The 16,842-nt window shown below is 48.1% G+C and overlaps 1 protein-coding gene across 1 annotated transcript; it reads right to left on the bottom strand.

The window, feature by feature from the left end:
• Positions 1 to 1,752: 1,752 nt before the first annotated feature.
• On the bottom strand, positions 1,753 to 8,159 carry GPR50 (G protein-coupled receptor 50). Its single transcript, XM_005594829.5, has 2 exons — positions 7,835 to 8,159; positions 1,753 to 4,859 (listed from the first exon to the last, which is right to left on the bottom strand). The coding sequence occupies exons 1-2, from the start codon at positions 8,019 to 8,021 to the stop codon at positions 3,160 to 3,162; spliced, it is 1,887 nt and encodes a 628-aa protein (XP_005594886.2). The 5' UTR covers positions 8,022 to 8,159; the 3' UTR covers positions 1,753 to 3,159.
• Positions 8,160 to 16,842: the final 8,683 nt, after the last annotated feature.

The raw sequence follows: 16,842 nt of genomic DNA, 5'->3' as shown, positions 1-16,842 counted from the left end.
AGGGTGGTAGTTACATGGATGTATGCATATGTTAAAAAAAAAAAAAGTCTGGTGTCACTTTACAGTATATAAATTATATTTCCATTTAAAAAGAAAAGAGGAGAAACTCGGAAAAACTGTCATTTAAAAGTTGCTTGCATTTTTTAAATCCCTTGATTATGGAGATTTAGGCTCCTCTGGAGGCAGATTCTCTCTTTGAGGAAGTCAGCAAAGTTGGCCCTTTCATTCTCACTGCTGTAAAGCCAGAAGCTCTGCATTTTTTCCAGGCAGAACTACGACACACCTTAAACCTGAAGCAGAGATTCAGCTTCTTGCCTTGGTCACTCAAAGTGTGTAGGGGGGTGGGGAGGGAGGGGTGTAAATCAGAGATGTGTTTAGGAATCTTAATGGCTTCTGAGAGTGAAGGGGAACAGGATAAGGGAGACAGGAGCAGAAAAAAAAATGTTTCTGGGCTGTGAAGGAACTGAGAAGGAATTGGGGTGGAAGTGTTGCTTGTTCCTATCCAGGTGATTATGGGCGCAGAGGCGGAGGCGCAGTGGCTCAGGCAAGTTTGATGAAAGCAGCTGCAGGAGATAAGCAGAGATGGTGAAAATGGCTGCTTTCAAGAGACTTGGTATGACTTTCAGGAGACTTGGTGTGAGCGGGGTTGCTTCAGGCACTGGGGGAAAATTGCAGAACAAAGTTGTAATAATGGCAGATAATTTTCGTCACCTCTCTCATCTTCTTTCAAAACCTTGCACCCTGTAAGCCCCTGGAGAGTGGCAGTTTGGAGCACTGGGACACAGTACCCTTGGTTTGGACACTTGCAGTCTCATGCAAAACAACTTCTTGGGTGTGAGTGGAGAGTGAGAACATGGAATACATGGATGGGGAGCTGACCGTAACCAGTTTGTAAGTACATGAATAAACATCCCTTTTAGTTATATTTTCTGCACAGAAATTTGGCACAGGGGTGCAGGCAGTCCTCAGGCAGGCAGCCTTTGATGGCTCAAACCACTTTAACTTGGGCATTAAAAATTAAGATGACCTCAGTCTATCTATACTCAGAGCCCGGGAAAGCCCGGATAGAACAACTGCATATGTGTAACTGTTTGTCTATATGTGCATGTGTTAAGTATGCATATTTTTAAAAAATTATGTCCTACTGTATATTACTTTGAATTCTGTTTGATTTTTGCTGATCAGTGTATTTTGAGCATTTCCTTATTGTCAGAGATTCTTTTGAAACTGTGTTCCTAAGATGGGGAGCTTTGCCCAGTGGCTGGGGTCTTGCTACCCACCCCTGAGCTGGAGAGCAAACCACCAGCCCTCCTGCCTCTCACTCTTGTGCCTCCCCCATTCCCTCATGAGCTCTGTTTCTTCATTCCAGAAGCCTTTGGGTCATGACATTATTGGGGCCTGGCTTCACTCCTTTCAGGGGAGTAAAAAGGGGTCTCTTTTCAGAGCCATATCTGGTACAGTTCAGATATCCAAGAGCAGGCAGGTCAGGTCATCCAATGCACTAGTGTGAAGAACATAGCAACCCCAGCATGCTCCCCTCTCCCCACCACCTCTCCAGTTTGCTAAGTAAAGGGACTGAGGTGAGAGGGGTCAAGGGACTTGCCCTGGCCTACAGCAAGCTGGTAGCAGGGATGGAACTTGCACCCAAGTCTTCTGATTCCCCCATGGTCAATGCTTTGCCACCCCTCACCCTGTACACCCTCCCCATAAGTAACTCCAGTGGAGAAATGAATTTATCAACAAACCACAAACTAAAGCCACAAAAACACTTTTATTTAATTGCTACCACAAATACAGAATAGAATTAAGGCAGTATAATACATTTCCACTTATCCTCACAAGCTTTCATACAGTAAGCTTTGCTTAAAGTGTCTATTTGAATCAGCAATTGAAATTTTTATTAAACAGCCATTTTCTTGAATTGTAGAGAAAAATCATTTCCTGGTCTGTCAAGTGTGCTAATATAAGACATCTACGACTTAACATCGTGTATCACTGAACCTTGGCCAAGTGTGGTGGCTGATGTCGAATGTGTGGTGGGATTGATTGGTGTCGGCATCTCTTTCTCCTCCTTGCCTCCCTCCCCATCCAGGAGGAATGGTCATTTACAACCTCCCAGCAGTATTCAATTCACTTCTTGCTGCCACTTCAAATTCACTTCAAATTCCCTTTTGAATGAAAACAATAATGTAAAAACTGTAAAAATACCAGGTTGTTTTAAAAAAAATCTGTGGTAAAGAGTAGTTATGACTTATAATATTAAAAATATTACCATAATTGATCCTAGTAAGATTGGATTTTAGGAGAAGAAACTAGTTTATGAATGGATTTATTTCTCTGGAACTAAATGAAAAAAAATCCTGGCAAATGCTTAAAAAAGTAAATAATTACAAATAAAGTAAAAACCTCTTATCATTTGCAACCATGTTTGACTATAAAAAGCACCAATGTTCGAATTTTCAAAAAATAGAAATAATTTTGTGTGCCCATATCTTTCCTTTTGCCATTTGATCTCATAGGCATAAAAAATGTATTTTTAATAAGAGCTTATCAAATTGTATTCTTCAAATAGGGGTCATATGTTGTTGCTGAAATTTAGGAAGAAACTTTCCAGTACTTGTACTTGATCACAACCGCTTTTCTGACTGCTATTAAAAGTATAATATAGAGTTACACATTTAAGAACATAAAGCTGTGCAGTCACATTAATGGAAGCCTTCACCACAACACACCTTTAGCATTGTGCATGCACCCCTCTCCCAACCCCCTCGGGGAATGGGAGAAGAAAGCAGGAACAAGGCAGAGGAAATGAGGAAAGGGGAGGAGGGACACAAGAGTGGGAAAAAAATCAAAGTCTAAAAATTTCAGGGATCACTGAGGACTGAAGGTTGACCATAGGTGGAAAGGGAGGTTTGGAACAACAGACATCAAACTTGAGGGAAATTAAGGTCCCTAAAATAGCAAGCACACACACACTTACACACACTTTAATAGAGTACATTAAGTAAAGGAGGAGTATGCCTGAAAGGTGGACGTAGCTTACACCATCTCTATGTGTCAGTGTCTGTGTCTAGGTGCAGTAAGGTATCTCACTTTGGATTACATATGCAAAACAAACTAGAAAGGCGACCACTTCCTGGCCACTTGTGAGAGCATTTTTCACACAGCCATTTCATTGAGATCATCTTCAACATCAATAACCACAACATCATGGTAATCATGGGTATTGGTAGTGACTACAGTAGTGTCAGGAAGGTCAGCGATGGTGTCAGGCTCCAGCTGGCTGGCAGCAGGCTTGGTGGGCCCACTGGCAGGGCTAGAGGCCGATGCAGGGAGGTCACTGTCGTCAGACTCAGGGTGGGCAATGGCAGGGATCTCGGGGCAGTGGGAGGCAGAGAGCTCAGGGTGGTCAGCAGCAGTGGGCTCAGGGTGGCTGGTGGTGGCAGGCTTGGGATAGTCAGCAGCGGTGGGCTCAGCATGGCTGGTAGCTGGCTTGATGTGGCCAGTGGTGGGTTTAGGGTGGCTGGTGGCAGCACTGAAGGCAGACTTGGAGTGGCTGCCAGTAGAGACATGGTGACCAGTGATGGGCTTGGGGTGGCTGGAAGCAGGCTTGAAATGAACAGAGTCAGGCTTGAAATGGACAGAGTCACCCTTGAAATGGACAGAGGCAGGCTTAAAATGGACAGAGTCAGCCTTGAAATAGACAGAGGCAGGCTTAGGGTAGACAGTGGCAGATTTCGGGTGACCAGAAGCAGGCTTGGAGTGGCCAGAGACAGGTTTGAGGTGGCCAGAGGCAGCCTTGGAGTGGCTAAAGACAGATTTGTGGTGGGTAGAGGCAGATTTGCGATAGGCAGAGGAAGATCTGGAATGGGGCTTAGGGTGGCCAGAGGCACGGTCGGGGTGGCCAGCTGCAGCATCACCAGGTAATGGAACATTCCGGACATTCATCAGGGTTTCCTCCACAGCAGGACAGGCATGGGCACAGTCTTGTTCAAGGGCTTGTTCACAAGCTTGGTCGCGAGCATGGGCACGGGCACGGGCCAGGGCATGGGCCTCCTGCATCTCACGAATATCACTGATGAGGCCAGAGAAGAATATGATAGGGTGCCGCATAGCATGGAAGATGGTCCAGTATTCTCTTCGGAAATTCTCATTGAGGAGCCCGTAGATCACAGCGTTGAGGCAGCTGTTGAAGTAGGCTATGAAGTAGGCTGCAAGATAAAGCCAGTTGGGGATCTTGCCTGCCATCTCCTTCGGACTGACAGCCACCAAGACAGTGAGCACATTGATAGGGCACCAGCACACTGCAAAGAGGAGGAAGATCACAAACATGGTTAGAAAATTGCGAACCTCAGCAAGTTGGTTGTCAGGATTCTGCCCTGCAGGGTCACGGGCTGCCAGCACTTTGGTCCAGATCCTCACGTAGCAGAAACCCACGATGAGGAGAGGGAGGACGAAGTGGATGCAGACGATGGTAACAGTGAAGACAGGGTTGTTCAGATAGTTGAAGATGCAGGTGTAGGTGCGAGGATCGTACTCGATGGTGCCAATGTACATGTTGGGCAGGACAGCCAGGATGGTCATGATCCAGGTGACGACCAGGTAGATGCAGGTATTGCGCGCGCTGAAGATCCGCTCGTACTGGAGGCTGTGGCAGATGTAGCAGTAACGGTTGATGGCGATTGCCACAATGTTGAAGATGGAGCTGACCACACTCAGCCCTGTGATGAACCCGACCATCTGGCACTGTAACTGGCTCAGATCCCAGCCCCCAGTGGACATGGCATGCAGCATCAAAGGGTATGGGTAGATGGCCACCAGCATGTCGGCCACAGAGAGACTAACCACGAAGATGTTGCCTGAAAAACATATCAAGGGAGGGAGAAAAGGGAAAGACAGAGAAGAATAAATGGTTTAAGTACAGAAATCTACACATTTAAGGTGCAGGGGAAGGCCAGCTGGATCATGACCATTTATAATTCTAGAATTCTTTTAAAGAAATGCAGTTGTGTTTTTATTTTTATTTACAAGCAGGTCCCACATGGCTCTGATGAACAGCCAGGTTTGGGAGACCTGTACTTTGCCCACCTTTTTTCCTTTCAAAACAACGTCATCTCTGCTCTGAGAAAGAAGCAAACATGAGACAGACAGCAGTGAGCACAAAATCCCTGCCAGGAGCCTTCACAATGAGACAGGGTCATGCTGCCAACATCTTAGAGAAAAACAAAATGCAAACATTTCCTTCACTGGAAGTGAGGGGGAGGGAGAAGGAGGGGAGTAGAGGTAAGCTAGAGGGACTTGTTTTTAGGAAAGAGGCTGGAGAGTGGGGGGCAAGGAAAGACACTGGAGGGATGTCAGGAAGCCTCAAACTGAAAAAATAAATAAATAATTAGAAAAAGATAAATTAGCTATCTCCCTCCTATAGCCTAGCATTGCATTTATAATAAACACATTACTAGAGAGAAGATTCTGAGAAAAGGCATTAGAGGCCATCTTCTTAAACAGTCTTTTCCGATGGGATCAAGCAGTAACCTAAAACCTTGCGAAGTCACATACTTACCGTTCCTGAGGTAACCTAAGAGTGAAAACTGAGGGGAATAGGGAAGCCCTGTAAAATTTAGTCTGAGACCAAAGAAGTAGTGAGAGGGCGGGCGGGGAGGGTGACGCGAGGTGAGTGGGGGGACAAGGGGAGGTTGGGGGAAGGAGAACAATTCCTGCAAGGATTAGCAGAAGTGCCTGTTTCAGTTTCATGCCGCGTCCACGCGCAGAGCCGTACACTGGCACATTCAGCGCCCTGCACAGAGCTCCCAGCTCCGGGCACTGAACTTTACTGGAGCCTTCAGGTTAAACAGGATAAAGAAGGATCACCCCCACTCCGGTCTTGTAGGCTGAGGTGGGAACTTTTTTGTAAAACCTTTCACAAAAAAGCGAAGGAAGAGGCCAAGTGCAGGCGCAGAGCCCTCTTTCTTTGGAAACACCTCGTTGCTAATTAGCATTGGTTTGGCAAAATATTGCACTTCATCTTGGACTAGGAGAAAATGAGCGCTTTTGAAAAGGGCAAAGGTATGGCTCCTTCTTCCTCCTTCCTCCAGCGCTGTCAGCACTCGGCCTCAGCGCTTTCTACTGAAGAGGTTCTTTCTAGGGTTTTCCCGCAAAGTAATGAATTCAGGGAAGTACAGCCGAAAAGAGAAGGGGCAAAGCCTTAAAAACAAAACCACAACAACCATAAAAGCCTTTATTTGAATTATAGTAGGAAGGAAGGAAAAGGAGAAAAAGAAAGAAAAGAAGAAACCTAAAGGAAATAAAATGGGCTTCGCAGGTCGCCCCCAGGACTCCGTGGGACTGCACCTCGGGACCGCACCGGGGGGATGAAGGTGAAGACCTAGTGTATGGCCCCACGACTCCAGGAGACGAAGGAGAAATCGGAGACACCCACTAGACTTTGTAAGAAAACTTTTAATGACTGTGCCAGTCAGTGCGTTTTGAAACTTGTTCAGTGTTCGTGACTCCTTGCCCAAGCCAAGTAATCCCCCAGACTCTGGCCGCCACCTCTCCCCCCCCCCCCCCCGGGAGAATCCAGTTGGTCTCCCCACCCTCTCAGACCCCGTTAGGTCCCTACTCCTCGGCGCAGCCGATCGAGAACCTGGCGGTGGAAATTCCTGGCGCCGCCCCTCCCTCCCCCTGCCTGAACTCGGAGTTTGGGCGCCTTCGCCCTTTCACCTCCCTTCCAGAGCCCTCTCCCGCCCAACCTGTAAACCGGACTAGCTGCTTTGCAGTGTCTGTCGCCCCCACCCCCAGCATATGTCGCAGTGCCCGGCATCCTCCCACGCTTCCCTCCTGCCCTGCTCGCCGCCGGCCCCCGGCCCGCGGCCCCCGGCCCCTCCCCCTCGGCAGTGGCTAGCAGTGGGGGAAGTCCCGCTTGCGGCTGCCGGACTCCAGCCCTTTGCAGCCTCTCTGAGTCCCCCATCGCCCCCTCTGAGCTCTCCCGTCACCCTCCCGCCAATTCCTACTCGGTTTTGCTGCCTTCTATCCCTCCACCCCCAGCAATGCCCAGGTCCCAAGCTTCTTCGCCTGCCCGCCCTGCGACCCCCAGTTCCCCGCTTACGGACCTCGGGATCTCCGCTGCCGCCGCCGTCGCTGCCACCGCCTGCTGTGCCCGACCCGCCGCTCGCCTCTCTCTGCCGTTCGCCCTGGGACGGGCGGACGGAGCTCGGCTCCGGCGGGCTCAGACCTCCCTGCTCGATTCTCGGGCGCGGGGGTCTGTGCTCCGCCGCCCGGGATCTGCCCGGGAGCCGCCCTGGAGCCCCAGGGCCGCGGCGAGCGGGCTCTTGGCCCGGCTAGGGAGAGGCCACTGCGTTGCGCTCTGGTAAGCGCCGCCGCGGCCGCCGCGAACTTAACTTTCACAGAGTAGGTCGCAGCCCAGCTGCTCCCTCCGCGTCAGTTGGGTCCGCGCTGCCTCAGCGCGGCCGCCCTTGCGGCATTCGGCTCGGCTTGCTGTACCGGGGTGAATCGCCTTACTCTCCCGCTCGCGTGCCGGTTCACTCCGCATCAGGCCCCGACGGGACAGGGATCCTCGGGCTGCCGCGCACCACGGGAACGCTTTGCACTTGGATGCCCAAAGCTAATTCTCTGTGCTCTCTCGGCCTTGAGAACCTCTACGTTTAGAGGGCCCGGACAGAATACTACCACCCCCAGGCTTGCGGGGAATTTGGGAGCAGGGATGTTCAATATGAGGGCACTGTCCATTGATTCTCTATCTGGGGCGCTCAAAAACTAACGCCCTACGGGTTGCAAGTCTCTGCACACTGGAGAGGGAGAAGAAAGGGTGGCTTACCAGAATTCCGGAGCTTCTTGCTTTTTGTCACAGCCAAAATGACCATGGAGTTGCCGATTAGGTCTACGACGATGGTGATAACCATCGCGCAGAACATAAAGATGATTAGAGCCGGTGGGTAGTCTGGCTGGGGTAGCTTACAGCCAATACAGCCATAGGGGGTGGGAACTGCTAGTGTGGGCCCCATGTTGCTCCTGGAGATCGTTACGATCTCCCAGCAGGCTCAGGATCAGCAGCCAGGTCCAGACAGCAAACACCTGTTCTGTCACCAGGAGCTCCAGGAAAGCGTGCCTCCCTCTCTGAGAGTCAGTGAGCAAATGACAGCACCCCGCCTCTCTCCGATGAGCTTTTAAAGCCTCAAGAGGTGGCTAGCCCCACCCCAAATCCCTCCCCACGACCAATCAGAGCTCCCTGAACACCACCACCTTGGCCACCCCCTCTTATTGGGCAAATCCACATTGAGGTGTCATCTTGCTTCCGACTGCCTTGTATGTGCTTCCCCTCTAGTCAGCCCACCCTGCCCTTCAATCTCCCAGGTACCTTGCAAGCATCCTGACTAGCTCGCAGTCCCCCACCCCCACCCCTCCACCAGCCGCTGCGCATCCGTTTCTAGCAAGTTCTTCTCCCTCCCTCCTCCAGTGTAAACACCTGGCAAAGAGATGTAAATTGCAGAGCCAGAGCACGGGGTCTTTCATAAGATCCAGTGCTAGACCAAGCCAGTCCACAGCCCCCAGCATGGTGTAGGGGATAGCCGGTGGCCCCTTGAATGCTAGATACTTGCCTCTGCAAGTATCCTTGTGAGGTCCATCCCACGTCCCATGTCCTTGCCTGTCTAGAGCCTTCTGTGTCCCGCGGGGAACATGGGACTACTGCTGGGAGCTCCCACCCCCAATGTGGGTCCCTAATCCCTAGGGAACTTATCCCCGCTCCCGTTCTCGCCAGGAGCCGCTTGGCTCCCTTAGCGGCAGCTGCGAGGAGCCGCTCAGTCCGGTCCCGGTCTTGCACTCTCCATAAAGAGATGTACCCTAAGCCCGACTCTGGAAGTGGGGAGCGGGTCTGCACCCTGGGACCTAGGGAAGGCAGCGGTGGCCATTCGGTCCTCAGTTTTGGGGCTAACGGGAGCGGGAGATTGTCTCCTTCCCAGCTGCCGGCAACCTGGCGGCGGGAGCCAAGGGACGCTTTGGGAAACAGTAAAACAGGCAATAAAGCTCTTCTCTTGGGTCCCCGCTTCTCGAGGAAACCCAGGACGAGAGGTTCTGACGCCTCTCCCCTCTCGGGATGTTCGGCACTCTCTACTGAGCGGTACGGGGCAGTCAGGAAGGCTGAAGGAGCTGCGCCGCAGCAGCGGGAAAGGTGCAGAGGTGTCAGGCGGCAAAGCCAAGAAGCCGCTGGCTGACCGGCGACCCCTGCCTCAGTCAGGATTCATCTCGGTCTTTCTCCTTTCCCATCCCCTCCTGGGGTTCTGGTTTCGACCCCATCCCTGTCAGGCCGTCCCCCTCGCCCTCCACACCGAGGATCTCTGTCGCCGTGCGTCACAGTTCCCCTGCGGTGCGCCCAGGATCTCGCTGCACGGGGACCACGGAAAATTCGAATATTCGGGCAAAATTAAAGGGGCGCGATTCGGACACTCGTTCCCTCAATAACCTTAGTCACCGGAATGGATTTCTGCCGGCTACTAAAAGTTACGGCTCTTGTCGAGAAGCCTTCCAAAATCTCAGTAAACACCTTGAAACTTGTTCCAGACTAGTCTTCTTGCCACAGTAGGGGAGAGGGGTTGCACTGGCCGGGAGCGCCATCGTCTGGACACAGCAGCCCCCTTGCCCCGGGATGGGTAGGGGGACAGACAAGGTGGTAGGGGCCCGTTTCGCGACGAACTTCAACATTCAGATACCTTTAACGAAAAAAACAGACTCTGTCGAAAACCAAGATTGCACACACTGTCTCTACCTAAAAAGCCTAAAGTGGGAATGTGTCCCCTTGTTTGAAAATGAAGCCCCCACCCCAATCCTGCAGCTTTCGCCTCTGTGAACTGAATCGGGCGCGAATTACAATCTCCCGCCTGGAGGCTTTTCACATTCATTATCTCACTGCCCCTGGCTAACTGGAACTCCCGGCCGCGCGCTCCCGCAATTTTTTTTCGTAAGTGCAGACAGTGAAGGGGCTCCGCTGTCCTCCTGCACAGCTGTGCGCCCTGTAAAGAGGCCGGCAGTCAAAAGCCCGTCCGCGTAGTGGAGTATTTTGTAGGATGCACATCAGGCTGTTCCTGCTGATTCCCGGAGAGTTTGGATCCCTTCACTTGTGGGAAGGGGCGATTTTGAATTCAAATAAGTAAACCAAATACATTTGAAGGAAAAAAGGAAACAAGCACTCTAGTGACTTAAGACACTAGACTCCCCCCGCCCCAAACAAATCTGTAAGGAGAGCTTGCAAACCTACACTCCAGTGTACTACACTTCTGAGATGAGGTGGCTAGAGCCCCCGGGAATTCCCCACGGATGTGGCCTGAACGTCCCTGGGATTAAGGAGCAGGCAGGGGAGCAAGGGTGAGCTGACCCCCTGGCCCCTACCCCTGCTTGGACACTACTTGACTGTGACCTGGTGGCACTTGGTTTTTCAATACTAGACAAGTGGAAAAGGTGAATATTTTAATAATCTAGGGGGACAGAATTATGTATCTGGTTAAAATAATTTTCTTATTTTTATGAACTCATCTTAATAAACATACTAAACATTGCCCCAGTACTAAGAAAATCAGATACTGAATCAGTTATAAGGATACATATGAGGGAGAGAATCGGTCCCTGTTTGCAGAGGCAAAACAAGTCTCATGTGAAGTAAGTTCAATTACTTTGGAAAAGTTAAGGGGGAGTCCTTTACTGGACTTGTAGTGTGCATGGTTTAAGATTCCACTGGATTTTTAATTAAGTCTCTTTCTAAAAGGCTTGTTAGGAGGCCCTAAATAACTGGAGTGGACATAAACCCTTTATTTGAGATTTTAAAGCTATTAAGATATCTAATCCAAATAGAGGAAACCTGGAACATTCCCTGAGGAATGAGAGGGCAAGTGAGCAGTTTCTGCTCAGGAATGGGTAATCCTTCTGATCACATGAAGGTACTGCCTGCATCTTCAGTTCTCTGATTTACATCAGCAATAATGGAAGGTTACCTTTTTATCAAACGTCCTAAGCTCTCTGTTTAACCCTCCAGCACTATAATAATACCTTGCTTGTAACTAGTGAGTACAGTTTTAAATAAGCATATTATAGTTTTCAAAAGTTCTTTGGGAAAATGTTTTCTCACAACAATGTCATTAAATAGTTGGGAAAACTGAGGCCCGGAGAGGTGAAAGAACTTGTCCAAGGTCATGCCAAGGCTTAAATCCAGGCTGGATTCCCTCTCAGCTCAAGGTCTTTCTCCCACAACCCAGCTTCATAGGACGGTGTTTTGCTTTGGGCCTTAATAGTGTGGACTTTGTGTTCACTTTTTTGTTGCTGTTGTTCTGGGTTTTTTGTTTGTTTGTTTGTTTTTATTGAGATATAATTCATATACCTCATATACCATAATATTCACCCTTTAAAGTGTAGAATTCAGTAGTTTTTTGTATATACATAAAGTTGTGCAATTATCACAATCTAATTTCAGAATATTTTCAACACCCCAAAAAGAACCTCATACCAATTAGTAGTCATTCCATACTCCCTGCCACTTTCCAGCTCCTAGAAACCATAAATCTGCTTTCGCTCTCTATGGACTAGCCTATTCTGGACATTTCACAAAAACGGAATCTTACAATATGTGGCCTTTGCATTTGGCTTTTTTCCCTTAGCATAATGTTTTCAGATTCATCAATGTAGTAGCATGGGTCAACACTTCATTCCTTTTCATGGCTGAATAATATTCCATTGTATAGATACACCACATTTCATTTACTCATTCATTGGTGGATGTTTGAGTCCTTTCCACTTTTTGACTATTGTGAATAATGCTGCTATGAACAGTTTGGGTTCTCTTTTAGCCCCAAGAAACCCTGGCCCAAGTTAGACAGGCAGAGGGCCTCTTAGTGCCAGCTCACACCTCCCCTCTACCCCAGGTAGAGCTGGACAGCCAGCCAAGGCCTGTCCCATGCACTCCAACTTTCTCTGGCCAATGCTTGTCTGAATTTATTAGATCATTTGTTAAAGCTACATGGGACCATTGGTTGATACTCTAATGTATAAGACTTGCAAAATGGGAATTTGATGTAAACCCAATAAGAATGAAAATGTCTTTCAGTTTGAATACAAGCAGAACATTCTCAATTTGTTTCCACACATTTGGGGACATCTACCTCTTCATAGGAAGTTACACAGGAGCCTGTTGGCTGCTTCACCCATTCAGGCCCTGCCCCTCCTGCTGCTCCCATCCCAGCAGCTTAATGAAGGGGGACTACATTTGACCCAATTCTTGAAAATAAAAACAAGCCCAGAACCCAGCTTTACTACTAGTCAGATATGTGACCCTGGGCAAGTTACTTAGCCTCTCTATGTCTCAGTTACCTCACTATAAAATGCAGATAATCACAGTGTCTCATCATAGGGTTGATAGGAAAGTTAAATGAGATAATGCATGTAACCACTTAGAACACTACCCAGAACAGAGTAAGCATTCAAAAACCACTGGCGATTATCATGATTATTATCCTGAAAGTTTCTAATACTCTGTCTAGACTCTACTCTGTTGCACTTCCATTGAGAACAGGGGCTCTCTGCGATACCAGGAGACTCTGCACCCAGCACACCCAGGCTCCAATTCCTGGCGGAAGCCAACCAATGGGCACTCACTAGCATCCCAGGCCCCTGTGAGTGTGTCAGATGGAAAGGGACATACAGAGTGACTTGCCTTTTCACTGTCCCCCACAACCCCCGAGATGCTTCACTGACATAGTTTGTATCCTTTTCCACAAGAAAGAACAATCAAATTCCTTTACATCGTTTCAGTATGAAAGTAGGAAGTATGGTTGGCCTAGAAATAGGTGAGATCCCAAGTGCATAGGTGGCTGGGAGAGCTCAGGCAGGAGAAGCTGGGTTTCAACGGAGCCTGGGGCCACTACAGGCTAAGGGAGCTCTGGTTCCAGGTCGAAGGTGGGGCCAGGACTCCAATGGTAAGGTTGAATCTTCAAAGGAAATGAGTAGGGATTTAGGCAGGAATCAAGTCATTGGAACTGAGAACCAGCCAAGTCACGACATTAGCCAACTCAAGAGCAGTTTGGGACAGGTACTGATTTTTTTCCTAATCAGACTTCGTCTAGTCACATTTACTTTACCAACTTGGAGGCACCGTACACATTTATTAAGTGAACAGAGAGAATGATTGTCCTCTCCAACTCCTCCAGGCTTAATTCATCATAGTTAGAACCACTTTATCTTCTCCCTGTGCTTGAGTCATTAGAGAGAGCAGGACACATCCATTTCGTTTAGTGCAATGAGGGGTTCACCAAAATAATTAGAAGCCAGTATTTCCAGGATCTTAGTGTCTGATAAAGAGTACAGGTTAGGTGGTTCAAATCAAAGGGTGACCAGGGAGAGAAGCAGCACATTAATTACTTATAGTAACACTTGGACTCCCTTCCCCTTGTACAATTTATCTACTAATTAGAGCTTAATGAACAATATCCATTTTCTTAGCTTCTCATTCTAGCTAAGCATGATCACCCGTGCATTTAACAACTGTCCCTTTTATTAGTCATCCTCATGACTTCTCATGCAACAAGCCCTCCTCCACCTGCTCTGTGAGTTCTGCTTCAGCCCACCCCACTGCAGGACATAGGCCATGGGTACCCATTAAGGCCCAAACCAGTCCTCTTTCTGCAAACCCTGCAAGTCCACTCAGTACCTAATAATAGCTAACACATATGAATGTGTGCTTCCTAGATGTCAGACTGTTCTGAGGGCTTTGTTTATATATTCTCATTTAATCCTCACAATAGCCCTATGAAATAGGCACTATTATTATGCCTGCTTCACAGATGAAGAAAGTGAGGCCCAGAGAGGTTAAGTCACTTGCCCCAGGTCACACAGGTAATAAGCGGTAGAGCCAGAAGTCTAACTTGGGCAGTCTGGCTCCAGAGTCTGTGCTTTAACCACTGTGCCTCATGGCTTATTTGCAGGCCACACCTGGTTCCTGGCTCTAGAGCACTGGGTCTCAAATTTAGTATATGATAGAGCAGCCAGGAGTACTTAAGAAATTGCAGCTTTCTAGGCCTTCCCCTAGAGAGTGTGACTTGGCAGGTCTGGATGGGGTCCTGGAATCTGCATGTTTCCCAAGTGTCTCAGGTGATTATAATGCAAGCAGCCCAGGGATCCCTTCTAGAGAAATTCTGCTCTTAACTCAGCCCTGCCCCTAGCCCTTTGCAATTTAGGGATGTCGAGGTCTGTCATCCAGTGACTCCTGCCCAGTTTCCTCCTGAGGGTTTATATGTTAGTACCTGCTGGGTACCTGACTTTATAAACTTGTTCTAGTGTATAAGATCTTGCTTTGACCCTCAGACTAAACCCTACCCTCTATCACAGTTCTGGTGATGGGGTTCCCAGCCCAATGCCTGATAATAACCTGACCAGCTCCCTGAAAACAGGGCAACCAGAGGCCTGACTATGGCCACCTGCCTGCTGCCAGACTCATCCTGATGGCTTGCCTGAGTAGGGTTGCCTATTTATCAAAAATACAGGATGCCCAGTTAAATTTGAATTTCAAGTACACTCTTAGTATAAGTATATTCCATGCAATATTCGGACATACTTATACTCAAAATTATCCACCGTTTATCAGAAATTTAAATTTAGCCAGCTGCCGTGTACTTTATCTGGCAGCTCTATAGCTGCAGACCACCTGTAGCTGATCCTAAATGAGCAAAATATGAGGACTTTGCATTGGCTGGTAATGGGATTTTCTTTCTCCCCTTCCCCCCAACAAGGGGCTCAGTCAACCCTGGGGAGCAGGAACTATTGATTCAGGATTGGAGGGGCCCAGTTCTGGCTACCAACTTGCCATCTGCCTCTGGCAGATACTGGTTTGGTATATTTCCTACTCACTTTAGCCAGCCTCCTCTGTTTGCTCAGGAGATTCATAACTCATCCTTAAAAACATACCTGTCTCCTGTTTGCCTGAGTAGTATGCTACTGTAGAATTGCCCCTGTACGTAGCAGTTTGACTGCAAATTGACCCCTGGCATTTGAGGAATGTACATACTGTTTTGAATTGGGCTTATATTTGAAACCACTGTGTGTGTTTTGTATCCATGCCATCTCATAAGTATGGTGAGTCTCTCTCAGAACCTCAATTTCAGCTGCCCTGGAAGACTCAGCTTTTGGGGGTCCTTCCCAGGACCAAATCAATTTTGTATATTCCATGTAACATATCTTCTGAGTCTGACCATTGTAAAGCTACCTCCAAATGCAGAGAACATCTATCTAGCCATTTTCACATGATGTTATAATGCACGAGCAGTCAGGAAAAAAAAGTATACTTTTATTGAAATAACTTTGTCACCTAAGCCAGAGGGTCAAGACTTTCTTATTACATCTATATCCATTCCAGTCACAGGGAGGTCCATGAGTGAAAGGTGGGGAATTGTATATGCAGGCACCACCTCCTCAGCTAAGTATTACTGGAAAGGAGAGGAAAGTGTGTGGAGGGCCCAAGGGGGAGATGTGTCCGTCTGGAATATTAAAGAAGCAAAAGGACAAATTGCAATAAAACACACTGGCAGGACCATTCATTTAGCTGTAGAGTCACCAAAGGAAATCATTGGAACTTTCTGTAAGTGGATGCAAATGAGGAAACAATCCCACACTAGCCTGGGTCAAAAAGACTCCAAGACTTCACCAATTTTTCTCATTGCTGAGGCCAGGGCCAATTTGTAAGACTTAAAGCCCAGGGAATTAGATTGAACAGATATTGTAATTCCAGTGACACAGAGCCCACAATGAGCTCCCATTTGGAACAAACACCAAAAACACTTTCTGAGTCTTCCCTCTGGCCTGACCTGCAAGGCTCTGATCTGAGGAGCACCTGATGAAGTAGGTGTCAAAAAGAAGCCCCCTCCTCTCCTGCATCCTTAGATAACTGCCTGCTGACAATTAGCTAGAAGTTCTGGTGCTTCTATCCTCTCTGAAACAAATAGTTCATAGTTAAGTTCCACTTTCTAGTCAAAATTGCCTTACATCGCCAGTAAGGCTTCTCACTGTCTGCTTTCTGTTCTCACTGTGTGATAAAGACATATCCGAGACTGGGAAGAAAAAGAGGTTTAATTGGACTTACAGTTCCACATGGCTGCGGAGGCCTCAGAATCACGGTGGGAGGTGAAAGCCACTTCTTACATGATGACAGCAAGAGAAAAATGGGAAGAGAAAAATGAGGAAGATGCAAAGGCGGAAACCCCTGGTAAAACCATCAGATCTCGTGAGACTTATTCACTACCACGAGAACAGTATGGGGGAACCGTCCCCATGATTCCAATTATCTCCCACCAGGTCCCTCTCACAACACATGGGAATTATGGGAGTACAATTCAAGATGAGATTTGGTTGGGGACACAGAGTCAAACCATATCACTGTGACACATTACATTTTCCAAAATGAAAAAACAAACAAACAAACAAAACACATTCTTATGACTTTCCTTCCACTTGGCATCTCCTTTGGCTTTCACGGAAAACTCAAGTAATTTGATTGGAAAGGATTTTGAGGTGATCACCAAACCCTTTCCTTCCCTCTTTCCTTGCTGTCACATTCTACTGCATCGGAGAAGGAAGGCTTCTGGATCTACCTATCCTCTCCAGAGAGGCAGAATTCAGCTGCCCTCCATGTGTGAGGAGGAGTAATGACCTTAGCTTCCTTCTTTCTTTCTCTTTCTCTTTCTCTCTCTCTCTCTCTCTTTCTTTCTTTCCCTCCCTCCCTCCCTCCCTCCCTCCCTTCCTTCCTTCCTTCCTTCCTTTCTCTCTCTCTCTCTCTCTCTCTTTCTTTCTTTCGAG

Source organism: Macaca fascicularis, chromosome X (assembly GCF_037993035.2).
Source record: "Macaca fascicularis isolate 582-1 chromosome X, T2T-MFA8v1.1".
NCBI classification, from domain to species: Eukaryota; Metazoa; Chordata; class Mammalia; order Primates; family Cercopithecidae; genus Macaca; species Macaca fascicularis.
The sequence above is the reverse complement of the archived record's forward strand: the minus strand, read 5'-3'. Positions and strand labels throughout refer to the sequence as shown.

Coding starts and splice junctions, on each gene's coding strand:
- GPR50 (XM_005594829.5), bottom strand. CDS start 8,021: ATGGGGCCCACACTAGCAGTTCCCACCCCCTATGGCTGTATTGGCTGT. Junction 4,860..7,834: donor CAAGAAGCTCCGGAATTCTG/GTAAGCCACCCT, acceptor TATGTTTTTCAG/GCAACATCTTCGTGGTTAGT.